Source organism: Zophobas morio, unplaced genomic scaffold (genome assembly GCF_036711695.1).
Source record: "Zophobas morio isolate AGI-343-1 ecotype UQ-CSIRO unplaced genomic scaffold, CSIRO_AGI_Zmor_V1 ptg000031l, whole genome shotgun sequence".
NCBI lineage: Eukaryota > Metazoa > Arthropoda > Insecta > Coleoptera > Tenebrionidae > Zophobas > Zophobas morio.
This window is the reverse complement of record NW_026972136.1, coordinates 5,963,041-5,990,179: the sequence shown is the minus strand read 5'-3', so window position 1 is coordinate 5,990,179 and position 27,139 is coordinate 5,963,041. Positions and strand designations below refer to the sequence as shown.

General features: G+C 29.3%; 2 protein-coding genes across 3 annotated transcripts in view; one reads left to right on the top strand and one right to left on the bottom strand.

Annotated features, from left to right (window-relative positions):
* Zdhhc8 (Zinc finger DHHC-type containing 8) overlaps positions 1-24,928 on the bottom strand; it is a 29,601-nt gene extending 4,673 nt beyond the window's left edge. For both annotated transcript variants that reach the window (XM_064069693.1, XM_064069694.1), the window contains exons 1-7: positions 24,817-24,928; positions 24,640-24,758; positions 16,704-16,861; positions 16,473-16,645; positions 16,061-16,400; positions 15,680-16,002; positions 3,309-3,741 (exon numbers count right to left, since the gene is read on the bottom strand). In XM_064069693.1, the coding sequence (XP_063925763.1) occupies positions 3,309-3,741; positions 15,680-16,002; positions 16,061-16,400; positions 16,473-16,645; positions 16,704-16,861; positions 24,640-24,758; positions 24,817-24,908 (1,638 nt within the window). In that variant the 5' untranslated portion in view covers positions 24,909-24,928. The remainder of the gene's footprint in view (positions 1-3,308; positions 3,742-15,679; positions 16,003-16,060; positions 16,401-16,472; positions 16,646-16,703; positions 16,862-24,639; positions 24,759-24,816) is intronic.
* A 288-nt stretch (positions 24,929-25,216) lies between these two features.
* LOC135139461 (peptidyl-prolyl cis-trans isomerase E) lies at positions 25,217-26,486 on the top strand. Its single transcript, XM_064069702.1, has 4 exons — positions 25,217-25,572; positions 25,621-25,800; positions 25,849-26,058; positions 26,124-26,486. The coding sequence occupies exons 1-4, from the start codon at positions 25,369-25,371 to the stop codon at positions 26,439-26,441; spliced, it is 912 nt and encodes a 303-aa protein (XP_063925772.1). The 5' UTR covers positions 25,217-25,368; the 3' UTR covers positions 26,442-26,486.
* Positions 26,487-27,139: the final 653 nt, after the last annotated feature.

Genomic DNA, 27,139 nt, shown 5'->3' with positions numbered 1-27,139 from the left:
ATTTTTCGCTTTTCCAATTTTTCGATTTTTTAAAATCTTAATTTTTCAATTTTTCTATTTCTGGATTTATCAAGATTTCTTAATTTTCCAATTTTTTATACTCGACTTTTCAATTTGTTGATTCTTCAATGTTTCTTCCATTCTTCAATTTTTTGATTTTTCAGTTTACGATTTTTCACTATTTGCTTCTTCAATTTTTGAATTTTCCAATTTTTAGATATTTCGACGTTAGAATTTTCCAATTTTTCGATTTTTTAATTTACAGATTTTCCGATGTTTTACGATTTTTCAATTTTTTACGTTTCTAAATTTTCAAGTTTTAGATTTCTCAATTTATTGATATTTCAGTTTTTGGATTTTTCAATATTTGATTCTTCAATTTTTGGATTTTTCAACTTTTTGATTTCGCAATTTCTCCATTTCTCGATTGTTTTTTTAATATCCCATTTCTCGATTTTCCGACTTATCGATTTTTTACTTTTTCAATTTTTCAGTTTTCCGATTTTTAAATTTTGAATTTTCGATTTCTTGGTTTTTCAATTTTATATTTTTGAATTTCTCAATTTCTCTATTTTCAATCTTTCGATTACTCAATTTTTAGATATTTCGGCGTTGGGATTTTCCAATTTTTCGACTCTTCAATTTTTCATTTTTGACGTTTCTAAATTTTCAATTTTTAGAGTTTTCAATTTTTCGATTCTTTAATGTGTCTACCATTTTTCAATTTTTTGATATTTCAGTTTTGGGATTTTTCAACTTTTTGATTTCTCAATTTCTCCATTTTTCGATTGATTTTTTAATTTCCCAATTCTTGATTCTCGACTTCTCAATTTGTTGATTCTTCAATTTTTCTTCCATTCTTCAATTTTTTGAAATTTCAGTTTTAGGACTTTTCAATATTTGCTTCTTCAATTTTTGGGTTTTCGATTTTTTATTTTTTCAATACTAATTTTTTGAATTTTTCAATTCTTCATTTTTCCGATTTTTAAATTTTGGATTTGCGATTTCTGGGTTGTTCAATTTTAGATTTTTGAATTTCTCAATTTTTCTATTTTCAATCTTTCGATGTCTCGATTTTTTAATTTACAGATTTTCGGATGTTTTATTTCAGTTTTATGATTTTTCAATTTTTCGACTTCAATTTTTCATTTTTGACGTTTCTAAATTTTCAATTTTTAGATTTTTCAATTTTTCGATTCTTTAATGTGTCTACCATTTTTCAATTTTTTGATATTTCAGTTTTGGGATTTTTCAATATTTGATTCAATTTTTGGATTTTTCAACTTTTTGATTTCTCAATTTCTCCATTTTTCGATTGATTTTTCAATTTCCCAATTCTTGATTCTCGACTTCTCAATTTGTTGATTCTACAATTTTTCTTCCATTCTTCAATTTTTTGATATTTCAGTTTTAGGATTTTTCAATATTTGCTTCTTCAATTTTTGGGTTTTCGATTTCTCGATTTTTTACTTTTTCAATTCTAGTTTTTTGAATTTTTCAGTTTTTCGATTCATTTTTCAGATTTTTCGATTTTTAAATTTTGGATTTCCGATTTCTGGGTTGTTCAATTTTAGATTTTTGAATTTCTTAATTTTTCTATTTTCAATCTTTCGATTACTCAATTTTTAGATATATATTTCGGAGTCGGGATTTTCCAATTATTCGATGTCTCGTTTTTTAATTTACAGATTTTCGGATGTTTCAGTTTTACGATTTTTCAATTTTTCGACTCTTCAATTTTTGACGTTTCTAAATTTTCAATTTTTTGATTTTTCAATTTTTCGATTTTTCAAATTTTCCATTCTTCAATTTTTTCTTCCATTCTTCAATTTTTTGATATTTCAGTTTTAGGATTTTTCAATATTTGCGTCTGTAATTTTTGGGTTTTTCAACTTTTTGATTTCTTAATTTCTCCATTTGTCAATTGATTTTTTTATTTCCCAATTCTTAATTCTCGACTTTTCAATCCGTTGATTCTTCAATTTTTCTTCCATTTTTCAATTTTTGGATTTTTCGACTTTCCGATTTCTCAGTTTTTTACTTTTTCAATTTTTGAATTTTTCAGTTTCTTGATTTTTCAATTTAAAATTTTTGAATTTTTCATTGTATCCGTTTTCAATTTTTCGATATTTCGGCGTTGAGATTTTCCAATTTTTCGATTTCTCAATTTTTTAATTCCTAGATTTTCCGACGTTTCAGTTTTCCGATTTTTCAATTTTTCGTATCTCTTCAATTTTTGGCGTTTCTAAATTTTCAATTTTTAGATTTCTCAATTTCCCGATTAACTGATTTTTTATTGTCTAATTCTCGATTTTCAGGTTTTTGATCTCCCGATTTTTCAATTGTTTGATTTTCCAATTTATCAATTTTCACAGTTTTTTAAATTTTGGATTTTCGATTTCTCGGTTTTTCAATTTCAGATTTTTGTATTTTTCATTGTCCCGATTACTCAATTTTTAGATATTTCGGCGTTGAAATTTTACAATTTGTCGTTTTGAAAACTGAATGCTCCGTCTCGGTTATTGATTTCGTCACCTAGGCAACCTCAGTGTGACCAACCTATACCAGACCCACGAAAAAAACACTAGGTTTTCTTTGATGATTTTTCTCTCGAAAACAAAGAAATAAAATACCTCAATTGAAAAAATTATATAAAAACCACCGTTATTTGCTTTAATTAAATATAAAAGCTGCAAGTTTTGGTTTTAATTCAAATCTCCCGCGAAGATTTTTAAGTCCATTCACGATCTTTTTGAAATCGAGTTGGCCATGAAAATCTAGAATTCAATAGTTTGTTGGTAGTCGGTAGAGAATAATCAAATTTCCATCAGATTTTCTTGTTAGGTTATGTCGTTTAAATGTAAGGTTAGGAAATATATCAAAAACAAACATTTTTGACAAAATAAAACTTTTTATTTGCTTGATTAAAAAATGCAGCTATCTGATAAAAGAAATAGAAAACGGGATGATGAGTCCGACTACTGACAGACAAAACACAGTACTATCGAATCAGTGTGTCCAACATGAACAAAAAATATCAACGCCTACTTCACTTTGAAAAGATCGTGAATGGATGTGGTCCATTACTTTTCAGTGATCATGAAAGTATATTTAAGATACACCACAACACCCGGTGTCAAATTTGAAACAAGTCACACTAGCAAAAATAATTTTCAAATTTTTGACTTTTCGAACATTTGGCACACAACCACCCCCACCACTCTTCTCTACTACAACCACACCCCACCGCCTGACCCTCCGGAAGCCGCCACCCCGCCTCGGAATCCCCACGCCTCTTCACCCCTTACCTGCGGACTTTGCGGCGGATAGACGGCAACCCCGCCCCTCACCGCCGGGTGGTAGGGCCTGGGGGCCGTGTACGCCTGCTGGGTGGGGCTGGTGGGGTTGGACCTGTAGAAGTCCGGGTGCTGCGCCGGCGGCGGGTACCCCGGCGACGTGTCCTTCCACATGTAGACCCCCCGCTGCGGCGAGTTGGCCAGCTCGCGGATGTTGTCGACCGTGTTGTTGGAGCGCGGGTACGACAGCTGCGCCCCCTCTTGCCGGACCAGCTCGCCTTCGGACATGAAGCGGCGCTGGGGGCTGCCGTAGCCCTGGGATGGGTTGGGGCGCGGGCCCGCGTTCTGGTGCGCTTGGAAGTCGTAGTATTGGCCGGTCTGGTGGTTGGCCGACACCCCGATGAAGTCGGGACGACGAGGCTGGGTCGGGGTGCTCGGGTTGGATCTGCGAAGAGCAAGCAAGCTACAAAACTAGCGGTACACGATACAAGCACAAGCTCCGGTCATTTCCACCTGGAAAAGGAAAGCTTGGGTAGGGTTTGATGGGGCTGAAGGGGGGTAGGGTAGTGATTCTGGGTTTTTATTTGAGAAAGTTGGTAGTTGGGGGTTTGCTTTAAGTTGATAAAGTGGAAATTTTGGACGTTTTGTATATGCTTGTTTAACTTGATTGAGGTTATGATTAAGTCATAAACTGATTGTAGGTACAAACTAGGCTCTGCTTTCAGTAGCTAAAGTTGATTTTGGCCAAGTGATTGATACATTTTAACTACTTTTTTTAACTTGTTCTTTTATAATTAAAAAGTTGCTTAAAACGATCTACAATATTTCTAATTTATATTTCCCGAGTGTGAACTATGGAAGTATTGTAATCGAGTGCGAAACTACCGGACCGATTGTTGTCAAATTTTGTATGTACACTGGCGACCAAAATAAAGCAGGATACCTCTTGAACCGATTTTTCAAGAAATTTAGTTGTGTAAACCGGACTCAATTGAAAATGACATTTAAACGTCAATATAAATCTGAAACGTCCTACTTTATGTTGGCCGCCAGTGTATGTTAGGAATGAAGATAAATTTTACAGTTGTGGTTTATGATTTTATCCAAAAAAACATTTACAATTTGACTTTAAAATTGAAAAAACGAATGCTTTGAAATCTTGCAAACATTTTAAGGTTGTCGGAAGTATGGTAAATCGTTAATTAAAATTGATCCGTTCATGCCTCCATCGAATTGATGACGTCATCTGACAGTTTTCTCGAATAAACGTTATTTAAATGTTAAAAAGTAACATAGTCCTGAACATGTGGTTTATGAATCCGTGTTGAATTTTTATCCTAGACACCTAGATTTTTGGAAAAAAAAAATGAAAATTGTAGCCACAATTTTTCCATTTCTTGATTTCTCAACTTTTCAATTTGTTGAATCTTCAGTTTTTCTTCCATTTTTCAATTTTTAGATATTTCAGTTTTAGGATTTTTCTGTACATATTTGCGTCTTCAATTTTTGGGTTTTTCGACTTTTTCGATTTATCCATTTTTTCAATTTTTCAATTTCTCGATTTTCATTTTTTCCGTTCGACTACTCAATTTTTCAATATTTCAGTGTTGGGATTTTCCAATTTTCCGATGTTTCAGTTTTACGGTTTTTCAACTTTTCTAAATTTTCAATTTTTAGGTTTCTCAATTTCTCGATTAATCATATCCTATCATCATTTCGATTTTTTTTCCATTGTTTAATTTTTTCGCTATTTCAAGTTTAGGATTTTTCAGTATTTGATTCTTCAAATTTTGGATTTTTTGACTTTTTGATTCCTGTGCTTTATTTTTTCGATGTGTAAATTTTTAAATTTTTATATTTTTCGATTTCTGCATTTTTCATTTCGTTTTCTCAATTTTTCGACTCGGTTTTACATTTTTTGGTTTTCAATTTTTCTATTTTTATTAATTTTTAACTTTTTTTGATTTAGCCTATTTCGATTTCCAAATTTTTCCATGTTACGATTTTTGAGTTTTTCGTCTTTTCAGTTTTGGTATTTTTCAAATTTTCGATTTTTCGACTTTTACATTTTTCGATTTTTTTATTTTTCAATTTTTGACGATTCTAAATTTTCAGTTTTTCGATATCTCAATTTCTGGACTGATTTTTTTATTTTTTCCATTTTTCGATTTCCCGATTTTTCAATTTTTCGCATTCTCAATTTTTCCGTTTTTTGATAATTCAGTTTTGGGATTTTTTAGTATTTGATTCTTCAATTTTTGGATTTTTCAATATTTTGATTTCTGCATTTTTTATTTTTTCGAATTGTAAATTTTAGATTTTTCAATTTTAAAATTTTTAAGTTTCTCGATTTTCAGTTCGTTTTCTCACATTTTTGGAATTTTTGAATTTAATTTTTTTCAGTTTTTTGATGTTTCAATTTCTCGATTTTTCGACTTCTCGGTTTTCGATTTTTTGTAATTGATTTTGCAATTTTTCTTTTTGATTTTTATAATTTAAAATTTTTCAATTTCTAACTTTATGATTTCAGCCAGCCTATTTCCATTTCCAAATTTTCCGATGTTACGATTTTCCAGTTTTTTATCATTTCAGTTTTGGAATTTTTCGATTTTTCAAATTTTCGATTTTTCAGTTTTTTGACTCAATTTTTGAAGTTTCTAAATTTTAAATTTTTTCAACACCTCAGTTTCTCGATTGATTTTTTGACTTTCTCATTTTTCGATTTTTCGACTTTTCAATTTTTTGATTTCCCGATTTTTGAATTTTTCGATGTTTCAGTTTTAGGATTATCAATTTTTCTTCCATTTTTCTATATTTCAGTTTTTGGATTTTTCAATATTGATCCGATTTTTCGGTTTTTCAATTTTTGGATTTTTCATTTTTTTTTAAATTCAAATTTTTCAATTTTTGACTTACCGATTTTGGCCAATTTATCAATTTTTCGATTTCTGGATGTTTCAGTTTTTGAATTTTTCGATTTTCTAATTTTTGGTCATTTCAGGATTTTGGAATTTTACAATTACTCGATTTTTCAGTTTTTCGAGTCTTCAAATTTGCCGAATTATCAATTTTTGTGATTTTAAAAGTTTGGATTTTCGATTTATCAGTTTTAGATTTGTGAATTTTATTTTTTTCAATTTTTGATTTTTCGATTTACCGAATATTCTAATTTTAAATTTTTCAATTTTTAGCTTTTTGATTTTAACCTATCTCGATTTCCAAATTTTTCGATGTTTCAACTTTCCAGTTTTGGAATTTTTCAATTTTGCGAATTTTCGTTTTTTCAATTTTTTTGACTCTTCCATTTTTCGATTTCTTAATTTTTCAATTTTTGACGATTACAAATTTTCAATTTTTCGATATTTTAGCTTCTCCACTGATGTTTGATTTCTTAATTTTTCTATATTCCAATTTTGGGATTTTTCAATACTTGATTCAACTTTTGGATTTTCCGACTTTTCAATTTCTTGATTTTCAGTATTGGATTTTTCAATTTTTCGATGTTTTAATTTTTTAATTTCTTGATCTTACGAATTTTCGACTTCTCGGTTTTGGATTTTTCGTTTTTTCAATTTTTCATTATTTTTTAATTCAAATTTTAACTTGTCGATTTTGGCCAATTTGTCAATTTTTCGATTTCTTGATGCTTCAGTTTTTAAATTTTTCGATTTTCCAATTTTTGGTCATTTCAGGATTTTGGAATTTTACAATTTCCCAATTTTTCAGTTTTTTGATTCTTGAAATTTTCCGATTTTTTTGTGATTTTTAAATTTTGGATTTTCAATTTTTCGACTCTTGCATTTTTCGATTTCGTAATTTTTCAATTTTTGACGATTACAAATTTTCAATTTCTCGATTGATTTTTGATTTCTCAATTTTTCGATGTTTCAGATTTAGGATTTTTCAATACTTAATTCAACTTTCGGATTTTCCGACTTTCCAATTTCTCGATTTTTTATTTTTTCGGTTTTTGTTTTTGATTTTTGAATTTTTCAGTTTTTTGATGTTCCCATTTCTCGATTTTTCAATTTTTCGATATTTTAATTTTAAAAATTTTTGATTTTTTAATTTCTCGATCTTACGATTTTTCAACTTCTCGGTTTTGGATTTTTCGTTTTTTCAAATTTTAACTTGTCGATTTTGGCTAATTTGTCAATTTTTCGTTTTCTCGATGTTTTAGTTTTTGAATTTTTCGATTTTCCAATTTTTGGTCATTTCAGGGTTTTGGAATTTTACAATTTCTCGATTTTTCAGTTTTTCGATTTTTGAAATTTGCCGATTTATCAATTTTTGTGATTTTAAAATTCTGGATTTCCGATTTTTCAATTTTAGCGTTTTGATTTTAGCCTATTTCGAAATTTTTCGATTTTCTACTTTCCAGCTTTGGAGTTTTTCAATTTTGTAAGTTTTCGTTTTTTCAATTTTTCGACTCTTCCATTTTTGATTTCTTAATTTTTCAATTTTTGACAATTCCAAATTTTCGATGTTTCAGTTTTAGGATTTTTAGTTTTTCTTCGATTTTTCAATTTTTTTATATTTCAGTTTTGGGATTTATCAATACATGATTCAACTTTTGGATTTTCCGACTTTTCAATTTCTGGATTTTTTACTTATTCAGTTTTGGATTTTTTCATTTTTTCGATTTTTTGATGTTCCCACTTCTCGATTTTTCAATTTTTCGATATTTTAATTTTTTAATTTCTCCATCTTACGATTTTTCGACTTCTCGGTTTTGGATTTTCGTTTTTCCAATTTTTATTTTTTTTTTTAAATTCAAATTTTTCAAATTTTAACTTAACGATTTTGGCCAATTTGTGAATTTTTCGTTTTCTCGACGTTTTAGTTTTTGAATTGTTCGATTTTTCAGTTTTCCGATTTATCAATTTTTGTGATTTTTAAATTTAGGGTTTTCGATTTTTCGACTTTTCGATTTTTCAATTTTAGCTTTTTGATTTTAGTCTATTTCAATTTCGAAATTTTTCGATGTTCTACTTTCCAGCTTTGGAATTTTTCAATTTTTCAGTTTTCGGATTTTACGACTTTTCGATTTTTTGATGTTCCGATTTCTTAATTTTTGAATTTTTCGATATTTTAATTTTTGAATTTTTCGATTTTCCAATTTTTGGTCATTTCAGTTTTTCGGAGTTTTTCAATTTCTCGATTTTTCAGTTTTTCAATTCTTGAAATTTTTCGACTTTACCAATTTTTGTGATTTTTAAATTTTGGATTTTCGTATTCTCAATTTTTCAATTTTTCGATATTTTCATTTTTCGATTTTTCAGTTTTTTGATGTTTCGATCTTTGACATCTTGGTTGTTAGATTTCTAGATTTTTCAAGTTTTCGATTTCTCACTTTTTCAACCATCATTAATCTACGCAAAGAATTTTTTTTTCGATTTTTCGGGGTTTTTGAATCGCGATTTTTTTTTAAATTTTAAAATTGATTCATTTTGTTACAAACATTAAAAATAAGTAACTAGTGTCTAAAATTCTCCAAGGCTCATGCAAACTTTCAGATTACTACGACAAAGACTTCTGAAACATTTAACCGACTTCAGGAATAAGTACCTGACTGCACAAAATTAAATGTATCTCAATAAGATAATACTTGTAAATGAAATGAGTTAGAGTTGGCACTTTTTGTGAAGTGGTACCACTGTCTTCAATTTGACGTAAATCCGTGTCACGTGTCAGATTGCAGTAGTACCACCCATACAACTATATCTACTGTTAAATCATGATACACATGCAACAAAAATGGCTTCAGCATGAATGTTTTTATAACTTTATATGTATGATTCAGAGAATGTGCTTTCTATCTAATATTTCAAACGGAATATACATTAAAGATTAAACGAATTTGTTAGATTCATCATAATACATCACTCTTGTCATAAAAATTGCATGAAATTGAACTTAATACATATATAATGGAAAAAAAGAAATTATAGTGTTTTAAATCATCATAATTTAGAGGAATAAACAAATAACATGACAAACGATATTTGATGTTATGAAATAATGTCGAATCAATTAAGCCACGTCTATCAATATATTATTTCAGTAAAGTCTTTAACGCACTAAATTAAGCACAATACCAGCCAATAAACGCTAACACGAGAAAAATAACCTCTAAACAATAACTGCCACTTGAAATGCAAACTGCTTTCAATCAGATTTTTCACAGTCGCACAAATCAGTTCAACAGGCAATGAAATCAACTTGAGCCACTTTCACGTTTTTACCCAATTACCAAAACCATAAAAATTACAATCAACTCGCTACAACAAAGCAATCAATCGTCTCAGAATCACTATTAAACCCAACTACCGCAAGTGCGCCATACAAAATAAAACTTAATTGTGCGTTATCAAACACTGTAAAAACACACCCAAACTAGTGAAACAAATATTGAAAGCCAAGTTACGTTTTCAAACAATGCAGTCTATACTTTACCGCGCAAACAATTCCACAGTTAACAATGAAAACTTATCAATACAGCATTATCTGTGTGTGACGACAATTTGCTCTTGACTGCTACCATACCTGGAAGTTAGTACTGGTTTGTAGCGTTCGCCGAAAATAGCAAAATCTATTCAGAACTATGCCAAAACGAAAAATAAATGCACCGCGACGCTGGCGCCACCTAAGGTGTTGCAAGTCCGATTAAGTCTGCAGATGCCTTCGCCAGTGCCGACTTAATTTGGGTGTGTTTTAATCTGATGAGAGCAGCGTGGTGCGAGAATTTTAGATTTGAAACGGTTTACGGCGGTCATAGACGAATGAAATTGGCGCTATTTGAGTTAGATAAGGAGGCGCTTGATAAGGGAGCAAATAGTAGAAATCGTAGTTTTACTTTAAGGGGGCATCAAAGATGGAGCTTGTTGTACTGTGAACACTACTAAATGCTCAAATTCATCGAACTAACCTCTGTAATTTACTACTTTCGTGTAAGTATTTTATTAAATATATAGTAAAAAAAACATGAGTTGGTGTCACAATATTTATTGTCTGTAGTTAAACGACTTGAAAAAGTACAGTGGGTTACAAACACCTTATTTCATTTGTCTATGTACATATTACTCTCTGGTTTATGTCAAAATGACGACACTAAGCGTCAATTTGGTGGCCAAATGTACACACCGCTTATGAATAAACGTAATGGCTTTTAAATTATATTAATATTCAAGAAGGGTCCCCGGTAATGATACCACATTTTGGCTATGCACGTGACGGTTTCAAGACATTTCATTAATCACAAACAACCGAAATCGTATCTAGCATTTATTTTGTCATAATTTGCTTGCTTGTTTTGAGAGGGAAAATTAATTAAATATTGAAGCCTTCAGTAGCACTAAAAATTTTGCTATAATTGCTCAATCAATCTTCATTTTTTATCGTCATTTTGACAGTAATTTGTAACAGTAAGCCCCCGCCATTAGTCGATATCTTATCTTGCGATAAAACGTTTCAAGTACACTGATCAGCAAAAATTTTGAGCCGTGAATAAGAGTGATTGGGTTCTGGATTCAAATATGTTATCAGAATTTTTCTGTCTGCAATAGTTTTTTTCTGGGTATACTTTACTATTTTTTGTTTACTTAGAAGTAGATTTGTAACTTTTCTAATTTGTTATTAAATTACTCGAAAAGTAGAGTGGAAACACTTTAAGAACAAGAAAAATACGTCACAGTGGAGGTTAAGTGGCCGGGCGGGTCCACTTTGGGGGGAGGAAACTGTATTGGTCTCACCGTTAGCAGCTTTTTGCAATTAGTTAGTATTTTATTTTTTGAGCGTAAGCTACGCTTTTGTTTTGTTGACGTTTTTTCAACTTTAATGTTCTTAAGTTTTCAATCTCAACTTCGAAATTTTTCTGTACTTAAATTTTTAGATTTTTCAGTTTTTCGTTTCCAATTTTCAATTTTTTGATTTTTATTTTTCATTTTCCCGATTTTTAAATTTTCAGTTTCTGGATTCTATATCACAATTTTTCGTTTATTTAATTCCTTGCTTTTCCAATTTTTAAATTTTGTAATTTTCGGATTTCTTTAATTTTCAATATTTCGATTTTACAATATATATATGTATTTCATTTTTGCGATTTTGGACTGTTTTTCAATTTTGAATCATCATTTTGAATTTTTCGTTTCTTCAATTTTTCAAATTCGTATCCGACTCTGATTTTGTAATTCCTGGATTTTCCAATTTTTAATTTTTCAATTTTGCAATTTTTGGATTGCTCAATTATCGATTTTCCGATTTTTTTAATTTTCAATATTTCGATTTTACATTTCGTTTCTTCAACTTGTCAAGTTTATAATTTTGTAATTTTTCTATTTTTTGATTAGAAAAGTCGAAAATTGAAAAGATAAAAATCAGAAAGAAATGGAAAATCGAAAAACTGAAAAAAGAAGAAATTGCAAAATCGAAAAACTGAAGCAACGAAAAATTGAAACATTGGAAAATCAAAAATCGAGAAAAAATCAATTAATGAAAAAATTAATGAAACAAAAAAAAACGAATCGAATCGAAAAATTGGAAAACCCAAAAATTGTAAAATCGAATAATTGAAAAAGTTTTAAAATCCAATAATTGAAAAATGGAGAAATTCCACAACCGTAAAATTGAAAAATTTTAAATTTTATAATTATTATCATTACATATATAAAATGAAAACTAGAAAAACTGCAAATCAAAGAAAAATCTAAACGTTGAAAAACCGAAATATTGTAAACTGAGAAATCCCAAAATGAAAACTTCTACAAAAAGAAAAATTATAACTTCGGAACATTGAAAAACCGAAAAATTAGAATACACAGAAAATAAAAACCGAAACGAAAAATTGCACGTCGAAAATTTGAAGAAATGAAAAATTAATCTCGAGAAATTTTAAATCGAAAAACTGCAAAATCTAAAAATTGGAAAATTGAAAATTTTAAAAAACTAAACTTGAAAATTCGAAAAATTGCAAATCGAAAAACTGAAAAAACCAAAAAAATGAAACACTGAAGAATAGAAAAATTCAAGTAAAAAAAGCTAGGCTTTATAAAGGTTATCAGAAAACAAAAATTTTTAGAATTCTTGGTTGTACTTCAAGGGTGAGGAAAGTTGTGTCGAAATAACCATCGGCCATTTTTTTTCTACTGTTCTGAAACTATTTCGCGAGTTTTCAATTTTTCATGTCGTCATTTTTCGGGTTTTCAATGTTCAAATTTTTATCATTTTTCTTTTTTACAATGTGAAATTTTTCAATTTTTTGATTTTTCCAATTTAAATTTTTTAATTTTTCGTTTTTTCAATTTTTGATTTACAATGTTTCCACTTTTTAATTCGAGAAGTTGAAAAATCGAGAAAGTAGAAAATCGAAAAATTGCAAATCGAAGAACTGAAGAAACGAAAAATTGAGACAGTGAAAAATCGAAAAATTCAAAAATTGAAAAGTTTGACACTGAAAAAATAAAGAAAATAAAAACCAAATCGAAAATTTGAAGGAACGAAAAATCAACTCGAGAAATTTTAAACCGAAAAACTGAAAAATTTCAACTTGAAAAATCGAAAAATTGCAAATCGAAACACTGAAAAAACAAAAAAAAATGAAAAATTTAATTGAAATATTCAAGTTAAAAAAGCTAGCTTTGTAGAGGTTATCAAAAAACAAAAATTTTTATGTATGGTACTTCAGAGGCGAGGAAAGTTCTGTCGATATAACTTTCGACCAATTTTTTTCCACTGTTCTGAAAGTATTTCCAGATTTTTCAGTTTTTCATGTCAATTTTTCAGGTTTTCAATGTTTTAATTTTATAATTTTTCTGAAATTTTTCAATTTTTTTATTTTCCCACTTTTAAATTTCTTAATTTTTCGTTTTTCCAATTTTTGATTTACAATGTTTCCATTTTTTGATTAAAAAGTTGAAAAATCGAAAAAAGTGGAAAATGAGAAAACTGAAAAATCAAGAAAATGCAAAACCAAGAAAGTGGAAAATCGAGAAATTGCAAATTAAAGAACTGAAGAAACGAACAATTGTGAAAAATCGAAAAATAGTAAACCGAAAAATTGCAAATCGCAAAATCGAAAAACCGAAAAATGCTATAGTAAAAAAATGAAACTCCACAATTTAAAATTGAAAAAATTCAAAAGTTGGAAAATTGAATAATTTAAACTTGAAAATTCGAAAAATTGGGATTCGAAAAACTGAAGGAACAAAAAAATTCAATTGAAAAAGCTATTTTTATAGAGGTTATCAGAAAACAAACATTTTTATAATGTTTGGCTGTACTTCAGAGGCGAGGAAAGTTCTGTCGAAATAACCTTCGACCAATTTTTTTCTACTGTTCTGAAAGTATTTCTCGATTTTTCAACTTTTCATGACGTCAATTTTTCAGGTTTCAATCTTCAAATTTTATAATTTTTTTTCCATGTAAAATTTTTCAATTTTTTCTTTTTTTAATTTTCCGTTTTTTCAATTTTTGATTTGCAATTTTTCCATTTTTTGATTCGAAAAGTTGAAAAATTGAAAAAATTAAAAATCCAAAAAACGTTGAAAATCGGAACACTGAAAAGGCGAAAAACTGCAAAATGGAAGAACTGAAGAAACGAAAAATTGAAAAATCGAAAAATTGTAAACCGAAAAATCCAAAAATTGAAAAATTTTACATTGAAAAATTTAAACTTCAAAATTCGAAACATTGCAAATCGAAAAACTAAAGGAACAAAAAAATTAAAAATTCAGTTAAAAAAGTTAGTTTTATCGAGGTTATCAGAAAACAAAAATTTTTATAATTTTTTAATGTACTTCAGGGGCGAGGAAAGTTCTGTCGAAATTAAATTAAAGAATTGAAATATTCAAGCCAACTATTTCTCGATTTTTCAATTTTCATGTCGTCAATGTTCAAATTTTATAATTTTACTTTTTTTTCAATGCGAAATTTCAATTTTTCAATTTTTTAATTTTTCGTTTTTTCAATTTTTGATTTGCAATTTTTCCATTTTCTGAACCGAAAAGTTGAAAAATCTAAAAAATAAAAAAACGGAAAAGTGGAAAATCGAAAAATTATCAACCGAAAAAAAACATTTTGTATTGAAAAATAAAGAAAATAAAAAACCGAAACGAAAAATTGCAAATTGAGAATTTGAAGAAATGAAAAATTAAACACCAGAAATTTTAAAAGTCGGAAAATTTTTAGAAATATTTCTGTTTCCTCAAAAGAAACAAAAATTTCATCGACTTTACAATAAGAATAAATTTATTCAAATATTTATTTCACTCGCATTGCAAAACCACGCCTGAGAGAAAAATTTTAATAACATTCAATTCTGGAAAAAAAATTGTGAGTTCATTTATTGTACAAGGTGAGTAAAAGCTGTACGGTTTAACTATACAGAGTGTTCTGTTTTTAAGCCGTCACACACAAATTTGTTTGTTTTTTTTTTTTTAATACAACACCCTAGGTATTTTTACGTGTTTTAACTGGCCTTTTCTTAGGCCTTCAACCACCGTTTATTTTTGAAACTACAATGCGACGTTGCCACGTTATTCCAATTTTCGCAAAATTTTTTGACAATGAAAGAGTTCACAAAAAATTGTAATATGCTTATTTTTAAAATCTGTATTACAATACGCGCTTTGTTGTGACATTAATGAGATTAAATTTGCATATACAGAGTATTTATAAAAATATTTTAATTATTATAATTTTCCAATCTCGATATTTCAATTTTTTTCAAATAGAACACACTATATTTTATTACTGAATGTTATTCAGTTTTTTTTTTCTTTATTTTCTATATTTAAAGTTGATACTGATGGTTACTGCGTTAGTTAAGTCAATCACAAAATATGTAAAAATATATAGGTGTTTCATTAAAAAACATCAAGTTGTATGCGTGTTAAAACAGAACACTCTGTATAGTTAAACATAATTTTGAAGTATAGTCCTCAAAGAACCGCAGAACGAGATATCGAGCACCGGGCGTTTAGTGACTCACCCTGTATATTTCAGTTCACATTTAGTTGGCAGCGTGATTCTTGGATTTTATACGAAAAGTTTAATTCTCATTTATAAAAATTCGGTCGCAAGTCAACTTTTCATTTTTTTTATGAAAATTCGGTAATTCGAAGCGTCTTTGGAATTGGCAACACCGCCGCTAAACCTCACAAAAAATCCCCACTAACGCGATTTCTACGCTGCCACTTAAATAGCGGCCAATAAAGCCAAAATTTGCTGCTCAGTGTACCAATTCTTGACCCACACTGTGTGCTAGACAAGGAGCGGAACAAATCATAAACGAGTCCATGCTTCGCATTAAATACATGAGAATGTGTTTATTGTTCATGGGCAATGACATCACTATAAATATCACAAGGAAAATCTCTCCACCTCACCTCCTAACTGGACTAGACATTGCTAATGGAGTTGGCACACCGAGAGCTTTGATCCTCTGCTGCATCGTGGGCGACGGTCTCTGAGGCCCCAAGCTTTCCGGTGTGCCGCTCCGGTTCGGGTCTAGGCCTCTCGGCCTAGGATGGGGACTACTTCTTGGGTAGTGAACACCTCGGGGATGTCTGGGAGATTCGCCTTCCATCGGCGGTAGAAAAAAGTTGCTTTTCGAGCCGTGCTGCTGCAGCGGGGGCGTGGGCTCGCAGTCTTGGGATTGGGACGCCGAGGGCTCCATGTCGAGTTCGCAGCCGTCGCGGCCGGGAGACAACTGGAACAGAACAAAATTCTAAGACATCGTCTTTTCGCGATATTCGTCAATGATCTACCTTGTTGTACGCATTCGAATTGATGTTTCGCACGCCGTTGCTGTTGTCCATGTACGTTTTCACTTGGCTGTCGTTCGTTATGGTCGCTATGGGCCCGTGAGGGCAGTGTTTTCGCTTCACATTGTATTTGTGGGGCTTGATTAAGCTAGGAAATTGGGGGCCGAATTGGGTGTAACAACAATTATCCCAACAACCCCGAGAGAACGGGTTGTAACCACCTTTAAATTTACCGGTAACTTGTTCATTGGTTGTTCTACCTCTCGAAACCAACACCATGTGAAACCCTGTTAAGCCAAAAATTGGTATCGCTAGTAACGCTACCAAACCCATTAACACAATGCTGTGTGTAGTTAAGGAGGACATCGATCATTTTCAACCAACTAGAAACAAAATCCGACGATAAAAAGGATACGCTACGATTGGTTCTGCATTGGAGAATGTGTTTTCATACTTGAGAATATAAATTAGGCTTAATGTAAATATACTAATCATATGTATACTAAGTGATATGAGAAAGAAAAAGAAAAACCGGTAGTTTCTTCTTCCTATGCAATTGTTGACCCATGGACAATGATGATCAAATGTCTGCAAAACCAGATAATTTTTTTCATTATTATTTTATCTTAAAATAAACCCATCTCACCTCGATACAGTGGTTACAAACACTACAATGTGAACATCGCGGTGGTCTGTAAAATTTACAGGTGACACACCATTTCATTCGGACTGTAATCCCGTTTATCTCAACGTTCTTGTATAGTGGCGCCCGGAAGTCATCTTCTCGGTCCTCGTCAGGGGGAGCTGAAAGACGTCGTCGTACTATCGCTCGCAAAAGTATCGTTGGTGTCTCACAAGGAGGCCAACTGTCATTATCCAATACCAAATTGACTTAAGTACAAAATGCGCAGAACGAAGTGCGCACAAACCTAAGTCTATTGCACAACTTTAAGGCACACACTAGGAGTCTCCAACATTCTTTTCATTAAAAAAAAGACGCAAAAGGTTTCTAAATACATATTTTTCAAAAATGCGAATAAAAATGTCATGGAAATTTTGACACGAATTTACAATTAGAACACAAAAATCACCACAATAAAATTTATTATAAAATAAAAAAAAGGTCGAAGTTTTGAAAATTATGAAATTTTTTTGCGATTTTTGTTTTCTGATAACTTCTATAAAGTAAAAACCAGTGGCGTAGATAATACTCCCGCAGCTTTTTTGATTTGAATTGAAAATCTGCATTTTTTTGTTTCTCCAGTTTTTCAATTTTCCAAATTTTGAGTTTTTCAATTTTTTGATTTTGTAATATTTCGATTTGAATTTCATTTTCTATAATTTTTCAAATTTGTCGATTTTACAATTTTTCGTTTCTTCAGCTTCCCAGGTTCTTGATTTTTATTTTTCATTTTCCTGATTTTTAAATTTTCATTTTTCCGATTTCTTTAATTTTGTATATTTCAATTTTACAACACATATTTGGCTTTTTTGAATTTTAAATTACTCAATTTTTAATCTTTCGATTATTCAAAGTTTCCATTTTATACTTTTTCATTTCTGATTATACTTTTTTACAATTTTGCAATTCTTCCACTTTTTTGATTCGAAAAGTAGAAAAATCGAAAAATTATAAAAACTAAAACTAACTTTGTTTTTTCAATTTTTCATTTTTCTTGAATCTTCAATGTTTAGATTTTTCAACCTTTGAATTTAAATTTCTCTAGTTTTCAATTTTTAATTTTCGATTCTGTAATTTTTCATTTCCTCAAATTTTCGATTTGTAATTTTTCGCTGGGATTTTTTATTTTCTTCATTTTTACAATTTTTTGATTTGCAATTTTTCGATTTGAAGTTTCACGAGCTTTCAATATTTCGGTTTTCTAATGTTCTAGTTTTATAATTATTGTCCCTTCTTTCAATGCAAAATTTTTCAATTTTTAGATTTTTTATTTTTAGTTTCTCCAATTTTTAATTTGCATTTTTCTAGTTTTCTATTTTAGGATTTTAGAGTTTATGAATTATTAGATGTTAAAACTTTTTCATTTATTGCGCAATTCAATTTTTCGATTTTTCAATTCTGCAATTACATTTTTTTTTGTTCCTGCAGTTTTTCAATTTTCCAAATTTTGAGTTTTTCAATTTTTAGATTGCACCATATTTCGATATGAGTTTCTCGCGTTTTAATTTTTCGTTTCGGTTTTTTAATTTTTCTGTTTTTTTAATTACATATTCGATTTTATAATTTTTTGTTTTTTCAATTTTTCATTTTTCTTGTTTCTTCAATGTTTAGATTTTTCAACCTTTCGATCTGAAATTTCTCGAATTTTCAATTTTTAATTTTTCGATTCTTTAATTTTTCCTTTCTTCAAATTTTCGATTTACAATTTTTCGTTGGCTTTTTTATTTCCTTCATTTTTACAATTTTTTGATTATACAATGCATGAATTTTCTAATTTTTTGTTTTTTCAATTTTATTTTTGGTTTCTTCAATTATTTGATTTGCATTTTTTCGATTTGAAGTTTAACGAACTTTCAATTTTTAATTTTTCAATTTTTCGGTTTTTTAATGTTCTGGTTTTATAATTTTTCCTTCTTTCTGTACAAAATTTTTCAATGTTTCGATTTTTTTACTTTTTGTTTCTTCAATTTTTAATTTGCAATTTGTCAAATTTTTAATTTTAGGCTTTTAGAATTTTCCATTTTTGAATTATTGGATTTTAAAACTTTTTCATTTATTCCACATTTCAATTTTTCGATTTTTAATTTTTCGATTCTTCAATATTTCAATTCCTTTAATTTTTTTGTTTCTCCCGTTTTTCAACTTTCCAAATTTTGAGTTTCTCAATTTTATATTTTGCAATATTTCGATTTGAGTTTCTCAAGTTTCGCTTTTTTAATTTCTTTGTGTTTCAATTACATATTCGATTTTATAATTTTTTGTTTCATCAATTTTTCATTTTTCTTGTTTCTTCAATGTTTCGATTTTTTAATCTTTCGATTTAAAATGTCTTTGGGTTTTCAATTTTTAATTTTTCAAAATTTCTTCAAATTTTAATTTACAATTTTTCGTTCGGTTTTTTATTTTCATTTTTATAATTTTTTTGATTTTTCAATGTTCGAATTTTATAAGTTTTTTTTTTCAATTTCAATTTTTTCAATTCTTGGTTTCTTTATTTTTTTGATTTTCAATTTTTCAATTTGAAGTTTCACGAGTTTTCAATATTTATTTTTTCAATTTTTCATGTCTTCAATTTTTCGGTTTTTCAATGTTTATTTTGCAATTTTCGAATTTTCAATTTTTAGATTTTTCTTTTCTTCAATTTTTAATTTGCAATTTTTCTAGTTTTCATTTTAAAATATGTAATAATTATAATTTTAAATTTTTTTCACTTTTTCCATTTTACGATTTTTGAATATTCCATTCTTGGATTTTAAGACTTTTTCCTTTCACATTCCAATTTTCCGATTTTTTATTTTTTCAATTTTTAGATTCCTCATATTTTCGGTTTGCAATTTTTCGTTTCAGTTTCTTTTCTTTATTTTTACATTTTTTAGATTTTCAATGTCCCGATTTTATAATTTTTTGTTTTTTTCAATTTTTTGTTCCTTCAATTTTTTGATTTGCAATTTTTCCATTTGAAGTTTCAATATTTATTTTTTAAATTTTTCTATTTGCAATTTTTCGTTAGAGTTTATTTTCTTTATTGTTTCAATGTTCTGGTTTTATAATTTTTCTTTCTTTCGATCCAAAATTTATCAATTTTTAGATTCTTCGATTTGCAATTTTCGGGTTTTCAATTTTTAGATTTCTTATTTTTCGTTTCTTCGATTTTTAATTTACAATTTTTCAAGTTTTAACTTTAAAATACGTAATAATTATAAATTTAAAATTTTTTCACTTTTTCAATTTTACCTTTTTAGAATTTTTCATTTTTGATATTTTTTTCAATTTTAAAGCTCTTTCATTTATTCCACATTTCCAATTTTTCGATTTGCAATTTTTTTTCAGTTTCTTGTTTTTTTATTTTTACATTTTTTAGATTTTTCAGTGTCCCGATTTTATAATTTTTTGTTTTTTCAATTTTTGGTTCCTTCAATTTTTTGATTTGCAATTTTTCCATTTGAAGTTTCAATATTTATTTTTAAAATTTTTCTATTTGCAATTTTTCGTTAGAGTTTATTTTCTTTATTGTTTCAATGTTCTGGTTTTATAATTTTTCTTTCTTGCAATGCAAAATTTTTCAATTTTTAGATTTTTCGATTTGCAATTTTCGGGTTTTCAATTTTTCTAGTTTTCATTTTAAAATATGTAAAAATTATAATTTTGAAAATTTTTCACTTTTTCAATTTTAGGATTTTAGAATTTTCCGTTTTTGAATGATTGAATTTGAAAACTTTTTCATTTATTCCACACTACAATTCTTTGAATTTTAATTTTTCGATTGTTCAAATTTTTTGATTTGCAGTTTTTCGAATTGAAATTTTCCTTTGAGTTTCTTGTTTTCTTTTTTTAAGTTTTTAGATTTTTCAATGTTCTGGTTTTATAATTTTGCTTTCTTTCAATGTGAAATTTTCCAATTTTTAGATTTTTCGATTTGCAATTTTCAAGTTTTCATTTAGATTTTTTTATTTTTCGTTTTTCAATTTTTAATTTGCAATTCTTCGAGTTTTCATTCTAAAATATGTTAGTAGTAATTATAATTTAAAAAATTTTGGTTTTTTCAATTTACGATTTTAGAATTTTCCATTTTCGAATTATTGAATTTTAAAACTTTTTCATTTCACATTTCAATTTTTCGATTCTTCAAATTTTCGAATTGTTTTCTTTTACATTTTTTAGATTTTTCAATTTTTCATGTCTTCATGCAATTTTTCTTTTTTTCTCACTTTTTCAATTTTAGAATTTTCCATTTTTGAATTGTTGAATTTTAAAACTTTTTCATTTATGTATTCTACTTTTCAATTTTTCGATTTTTAATTTTTCAATTTTTCAATTCCTTCAAATTTTCGATTTCCAATTTTTCGTTTCGATTTCTTGTTTTCTATATTTTTACATTTTTTAGATTTTTCGATGTTCCAATTTTATAATTTTTTGTTTTTTCAATTTCAATTTTTTCAATTTTTTGATTTGCAATTTTTCGATTTGAAGTTTCAATATTTATTTTTTAAATTTTTCTATTTGCAATTTTTCGTTAGGGTTTATTTTCTTTATTGTTTCAATGTTCTGGTTTTATAATTTTTCTTTCTTGCAAAGCAAAATTTTCCAATTTTTAGATTTTTTATTTTTCTTTTCTTCAATTTTTAATTTGCAATTTTTCTAGTTCATTTTAAAATACGTAATAATTATAATTTAAAAAAATTTTCACATTTTCAATTTTAGGATTTTAGAATTTCCATTTTTGAAAGACTGAATTTTAAAAATTTTCCATTTATTCTACATTTCAATTTTTCGATTTTTGATTTTTCAATTTTCCAATTCTTCAAATTTTCGATTTGCAATTTTTCGTTTTCTTTAATTTTACATTTTTTAGATTTTTCAATGTTGCGATTTTATACTTTTTTTCAATTTCAATTTTTCGGTTTTTTGATTTACAATTTTTAGATTTGAAGTTTGACGAGCTTTCAATACATATTTAATTTTTCAATTTTTCATGTCTTCAATTTCTCGTTTTGGTTTTTTATTTTCTTTATACTATAAAATTTTTGAGTTTTCAATCTTCCGGGTTTATATATTTTTTCATTCAATAAAAATTTTCCAATTTTAATATTTTTCGATTGGCAATTTTCGGGTTTTCAATTTTGTTTTTTTTATTTTTCGTTTCTCCAATTTTTAATTTGCCTATTTTCTAGTTTTCGTTTTAAAATACGTAATACTTATAATTTAAAAAAAATCACATTTTCAATTTTAGGATTTTAGAATTTACATTTTTGAATTACTGAATTTTAATTTTTTTTCATTTATTCTACATTTCAATTTTTCGATTTTTAATTTTTCAATATTTCAATTCTTCAAATTTTCAAGGTTTATATATTTTTTTATTCAACACAAATTTTTCAATTCTTATTTTTTTCGGCTGGCAATTTTCGGGTTTTCAATTTTTTTTTTTCGCTTCTTCTATTTTCGATTTACTTTTTTTTAGTTTTCGTTTTAAAATATGTAATAATTATAATTTTTAAGATTTTTCACTTTTTCAATTTTAGAATTTTAGAATTTTCCATTTTTGAATGATTGGATTTTTAAACTTTTTCATTTATTTTACATTTTGATTTTTCGATTTGCAATTTTTCGGGTTTTCAATGTTCAAATTTTATAATTTTTCATTTTTTCAATTTTTGATTTGCAATTTTTCTAGTTTTTATTTTAAATATGTAATAATGCTTACAATTCTTAAAATTTTGGCGATATTTTTTGATTCGATTCGTTTTTTCTTAATTAATTATTTTTTTATATTTTTAAGTTGTTCGATTTTAGTTTTTCAATGTTTCAAATTTTCGTTTCTAGTTCTTCGATTTCCAATTTTTTCGATTTTGTAATTTTTCATTTTTGCAGTTTTTGATTTTTCAATTTTTTCGGATTTTTTAGTTTTTCGTATTTTCAACTTTTCGAATCAAAAAAATGAAAACTCAAGAGCTTGGAAAATTGAAGAAAAATTGAGTAACTTAAAAATCGAAAAAGTGCAAAATCGAATAAACGAAATACTGTAAAATTGAAATTTTGAAAATTAAAGAAATCGGAAAATCGCATAATTGGAAAATTGGGACATAAAAAAAACAAAAAACTATACAATCGAAAGAAACATTGAAAAAATAAAATTGCAAAATAAAAAATTGTGATACCAAAAAGCTGGTCGAAGGTAAAAAATCCAGATTTTTCGAAAAATTGTAAGATCTTATTTCGCAAACTTTATTGTTATGATAACTCTCATAAGTTAAAATAAAGATATTTATGTATGTAATGTTAATGCAAAGAACTTTGTGATTACAACACTAACATTTTTTCAAGGGCACGTATGTCAAATTTGGATAAATGCAGTGAGTTGTTCTTGAATCAATTAATAATATAAATTGCCTCATCAATAATTACTTTGAGTCACCTTGTGTAAATAATTCTAAAAACTATGAGTGCATTGATAAACACAAGTACAGTCATAATAATTCCCATATTTCAGGCAAGATTTACTAGGCAAAATTTTCAGATGATGCCATCAATTTTTTGGAAGTGGATAAATGAATAAATTTTGATTGACGATTTAATTGCAGGATTTCGAACGGTCGGCTTCGCAGTTTCAAACTTAAATTGCAAAATGTTATATAACTTTGATTTTTTTTTTTCAAAAAATCTGGAAGTCCAGAGTGAAAACTCGACGACAGACAGGCGGAAACGGGAGACCACGTTTTTCGTATTCTAGAAATCTATTTTGAACCATCACAAATTACATCGCAGCGCCTCCACAGTTACGATTTTCTCAGTCACTATTACAAAGCGATTTTAAATTAAGGTTATAATTAGAGAACCCACATCTGTTCGTCTGACACGACTTTAAAGCTAAGACTAGGTTTTGAAGATGTACATCACGGAAAATAAAAAATCATCCGCAGTTCGTCCTACATTCAGTATTAAATTGAGTGTTGCTTCAAACGGCCTTAAAATAAATATGATTCACCTCTTCAAGCGTTTTCCACAAATACTCAGGAAGAGCGGTTTTATCAAATTTATTTCAAGGACCCACTTGAGCCTAGCAATACGTCGGAAACGAATTTCGTTTAGTTACAAAATATATTATATAATATCAAACGATATTTTCGAGGACCGCCACATAAAAAATAAATTCCGCCTTGTTGTGACATCAATCATACTTTGTATTTTCTAAAGCTAGACTTTTTCTTCTTCACTCAGAATATAACTATATAAACAAAAATTATTTTTTACCAGTAATCACAAGGTGGGTTAAGTTTATAAACAAATTAATTTTAGATTTTCGAGATTCGCTGCATCATGAACTATGTTTTACTTAATCAATTTATGAATTTGCCCCTAAAATATTTCCACATTGTATGTTGAAACTACCAAAAAATACGGCTTTAATTTTTAAATTTAGCCAAAGAAGGAAATTTTGTAAGACGTTATTTTTTACATTTTTGTGTCATAAATCACATGTATTGGAATGCGGTAGTTGATTAAAAGTAATTAAAATTAATTAAACCCAATATTGATGGTATTAAGTATTGCAACGATAAAGCTAAACTGTGGAACATTTCAGTTGTAATTTGTTTCCAATAGTTGTAATCACAAGCAAATATGTAACTTCCAGAACCCCCGGCGATTGATACAACATAAAAAAGGATACTTATCACACTTAGTTCAACAAACAACTCATTAACACCAAAAATACGAGCCAAACTCACTACTAGGGTGACTTATCACCGGGTCATGGAGCGCCCCCATGGTTCTTACTTTTTCATTACATTATCAAAGGATATGCCACCATGGTCAGATAATCACAACTGCCTTCTCTTGAGACACCAACAATACTATTGCCTGCGATAGTACATTCAACCACTTTGCACGTTTTAACCACCTTTTGGTATGACTCCGGGATCCATGAAGGTAGCCAGGGTGAAATTGGCCAGCACGAAGAACGTGATCACGCCTTGGTACGCTGGGACCCATGGGTAGTCCGTCAGGTAATACCGGGCTCTAACAACAACGGTTTCGCTAAATTTGGTAACATAAACACTGGACGGGAATAACTCACGGGTAGTAGAAGAACAACGTTGTTGCTACAATCAGTAGAGTCCAAGCAAATGTCGCTGGTATGTACCTCGTCTTAACATCACACTTGGGCATAATGTTTTCTTACAGACTTCCAGCCTCAAATTCTCGCGTGAAACTTAAAATTTTTACACATACAGGCCAACATGGCTGAGACAAACGGGGGAAGTTGTCGTACGTTGCCCCTGTCAAATGCGATTGACAGGTGACAAAGTGCCACAATTAAAATCGAAAGTCCCTAACGCGCAAATTCCGGCTGGCTCCATCCAGCATTTCAGAGGACCCCGGAGTTATTAAACCCTCATTATTTCTCAAAAATGACTACTTTTGAACTAAAAGCGACTGAGTGGGTGTCGATAACTCACTATTAGCGTTACTGGCAGAATTATTGTGAAATTTCGCACGAGTGACGAGTGCGCATGCGCACGCTTCGAGTCATCGGACGTCAAAAACGTCCTTCATTTTTTAAAGTGAGGTTATCTCAATGTTTATGGACAATATTTGAATCGTAAAGTTAAAAAATAAATGTTTTGAGATGAGTACGGGCTCGAAGCGCACGATTTACGTTGGCGGTTTAGCGGAGGAAGTGGACGATAAGGTTCTCAATGCTGCTTTCATTCCATTCGGTGATATAGTCGATATTCAGATTCCTCTAGATTACGAGACTGAAAAGCACCGGGGGTTCGCTTTCATTGAATTTGAGAGTGCGGAAGATGCGGCTGCAGCCATCGACAACATGGTAGAAGTAGAATTGGTAATTTTTATCCACTGAGCTAGTTTTTTGTAGAATGACTCAGAGCTGTTCGGGAGGACCATACGGGTCAATTTGGCCAAACCACAAAGAATTAAGGAGGGTTCGACGCGGCCTGTGTGGTCTGAAGACTCGTGGTTGCAGCAACATGCCGGTGAAACTATTGGCAAAACCGTTAATGACTTGCTTGCAGACAATAAAGATTCTTCAGACACAGTGAGTTAATTTTTCATCATTAATTTCAATTAAGAGTTTTTATTGCAGGCTGCAGGAGAAAAGGACGAAAATAAGAAAGTGAAAAACCCGCAAGTGTACTTTGACGTCAGGGTTGGTAAGACTGAGGTGGGTAGGATTACCATGATGTTGCGCGCAGACGTGGTTCCCAGGACAGCAGAGAACTTCAGGTGTTTATGCACCCATGAAAAGGGTTATGGGTTTCAAGGGTCCACGTTTCACAGAATCATTCCAGACTTTGTATCCTTGGACACTACAATACAATTTATACGGTTTCTTAGGGCTTTTCCTTAACGTTGTCATAGATGTGCCAAGGTGGCGACTTCACCAACCACAATGGTACAGGCGGAAAGTCGATTTATGGGCGGAAATTTGTTGACGAGAATTTCGACTTGAAACATGTGGGGCCTGGAACGTTATCCATGGCCAATTCTGGACCCAATACCAATGGGTCGCAATTTTTCATTTGCACGGCGAAAACTGAGTGGCTGGATGGGAAACACGTGGTTTTTGGGCACGTGATAAGCGGGATGGACGTCGTCCGAAGGATGGAACGGTGCGGGAGCAAAAGCGGGACACCCACTGAGAAAGTTACAATTGCAGCATGTGGAGAAATTCAGTAGCAATTATTTTTAAGAATTTTGTACAAATAAAAAATTGTTAGTGAATTCATTGTATTTATGTTGGCATTGATTGTCAAAAGCCATTTCAGTATGTCTGAAGTTTTTTTAAGTTGGTGAAACTCCAAAATGGTATAACATCAACTAAAATTGCTTGAGAATCCTTAGATACCTATACCGGCCATTATTATAAAATTATAGGTTATATCAACCGATCTTAGTTCTATGTTAGTTTTTTTTTTTTTTCAATGAGTTTTCTACAGTGACATGAATGACAATCATGACAATATTCAAACTAAAGTTTAAGCGCCTAATCATTTATTTAAAAAAATGTGTCAGTGTGGCTAACGCTAGAAATATTTTTTTAAAAAGTATGTATAGAGGAATTGGTTATTATACCAACCTCTTTTATTCTTGTCATTTATGTATAGTGAATAGATAATAGCAAATAGTACTTCCTAGGATAATACTGATTTTGGCAAATGAGATCTCTCTAAGAAAATGGGGGGCGGGTAGGCGGAGCTAGTACCTGCTAAAATCAGTTTTATCTAAGCAGCTGCTGGTACCCCACCCATCCACCCTCTCTTTTCTTACAAGGTATTATCTGCCAAAATCGGTCTCACTTTAGGAAGTACTAGCCCCGCCCGCCCACCCTCTCTTTTCTTGGAAGGTATGTCATCTGCCAAAATCAGTTTCTTCTC

Bases quoted from the DNA above. Each gene is read 5' to 3' on its own strand.
- LOC135139461 (XM_064069702.1), top strand. From the start codon at position 25,369: ATGAGTACGGGCTCGAAGCGCACGATTTACGTTGGCGGTTTAGCGGAG. The intron at 25,573-25,620 runs GTAGAAGTAGAA...AGTTTTTTGTAG, and splicing joins CTGCAGCCATCGACAACATG to AATGACTCAGAGCTGTTCGG. The intron at 26,059-26,123 runs GTATCCTTGGAC...ACGTTGTCATAG, and splicing joins ACAGAATCATTCCAGACTTT to ATGTGCCAAGGTGGCGACTT.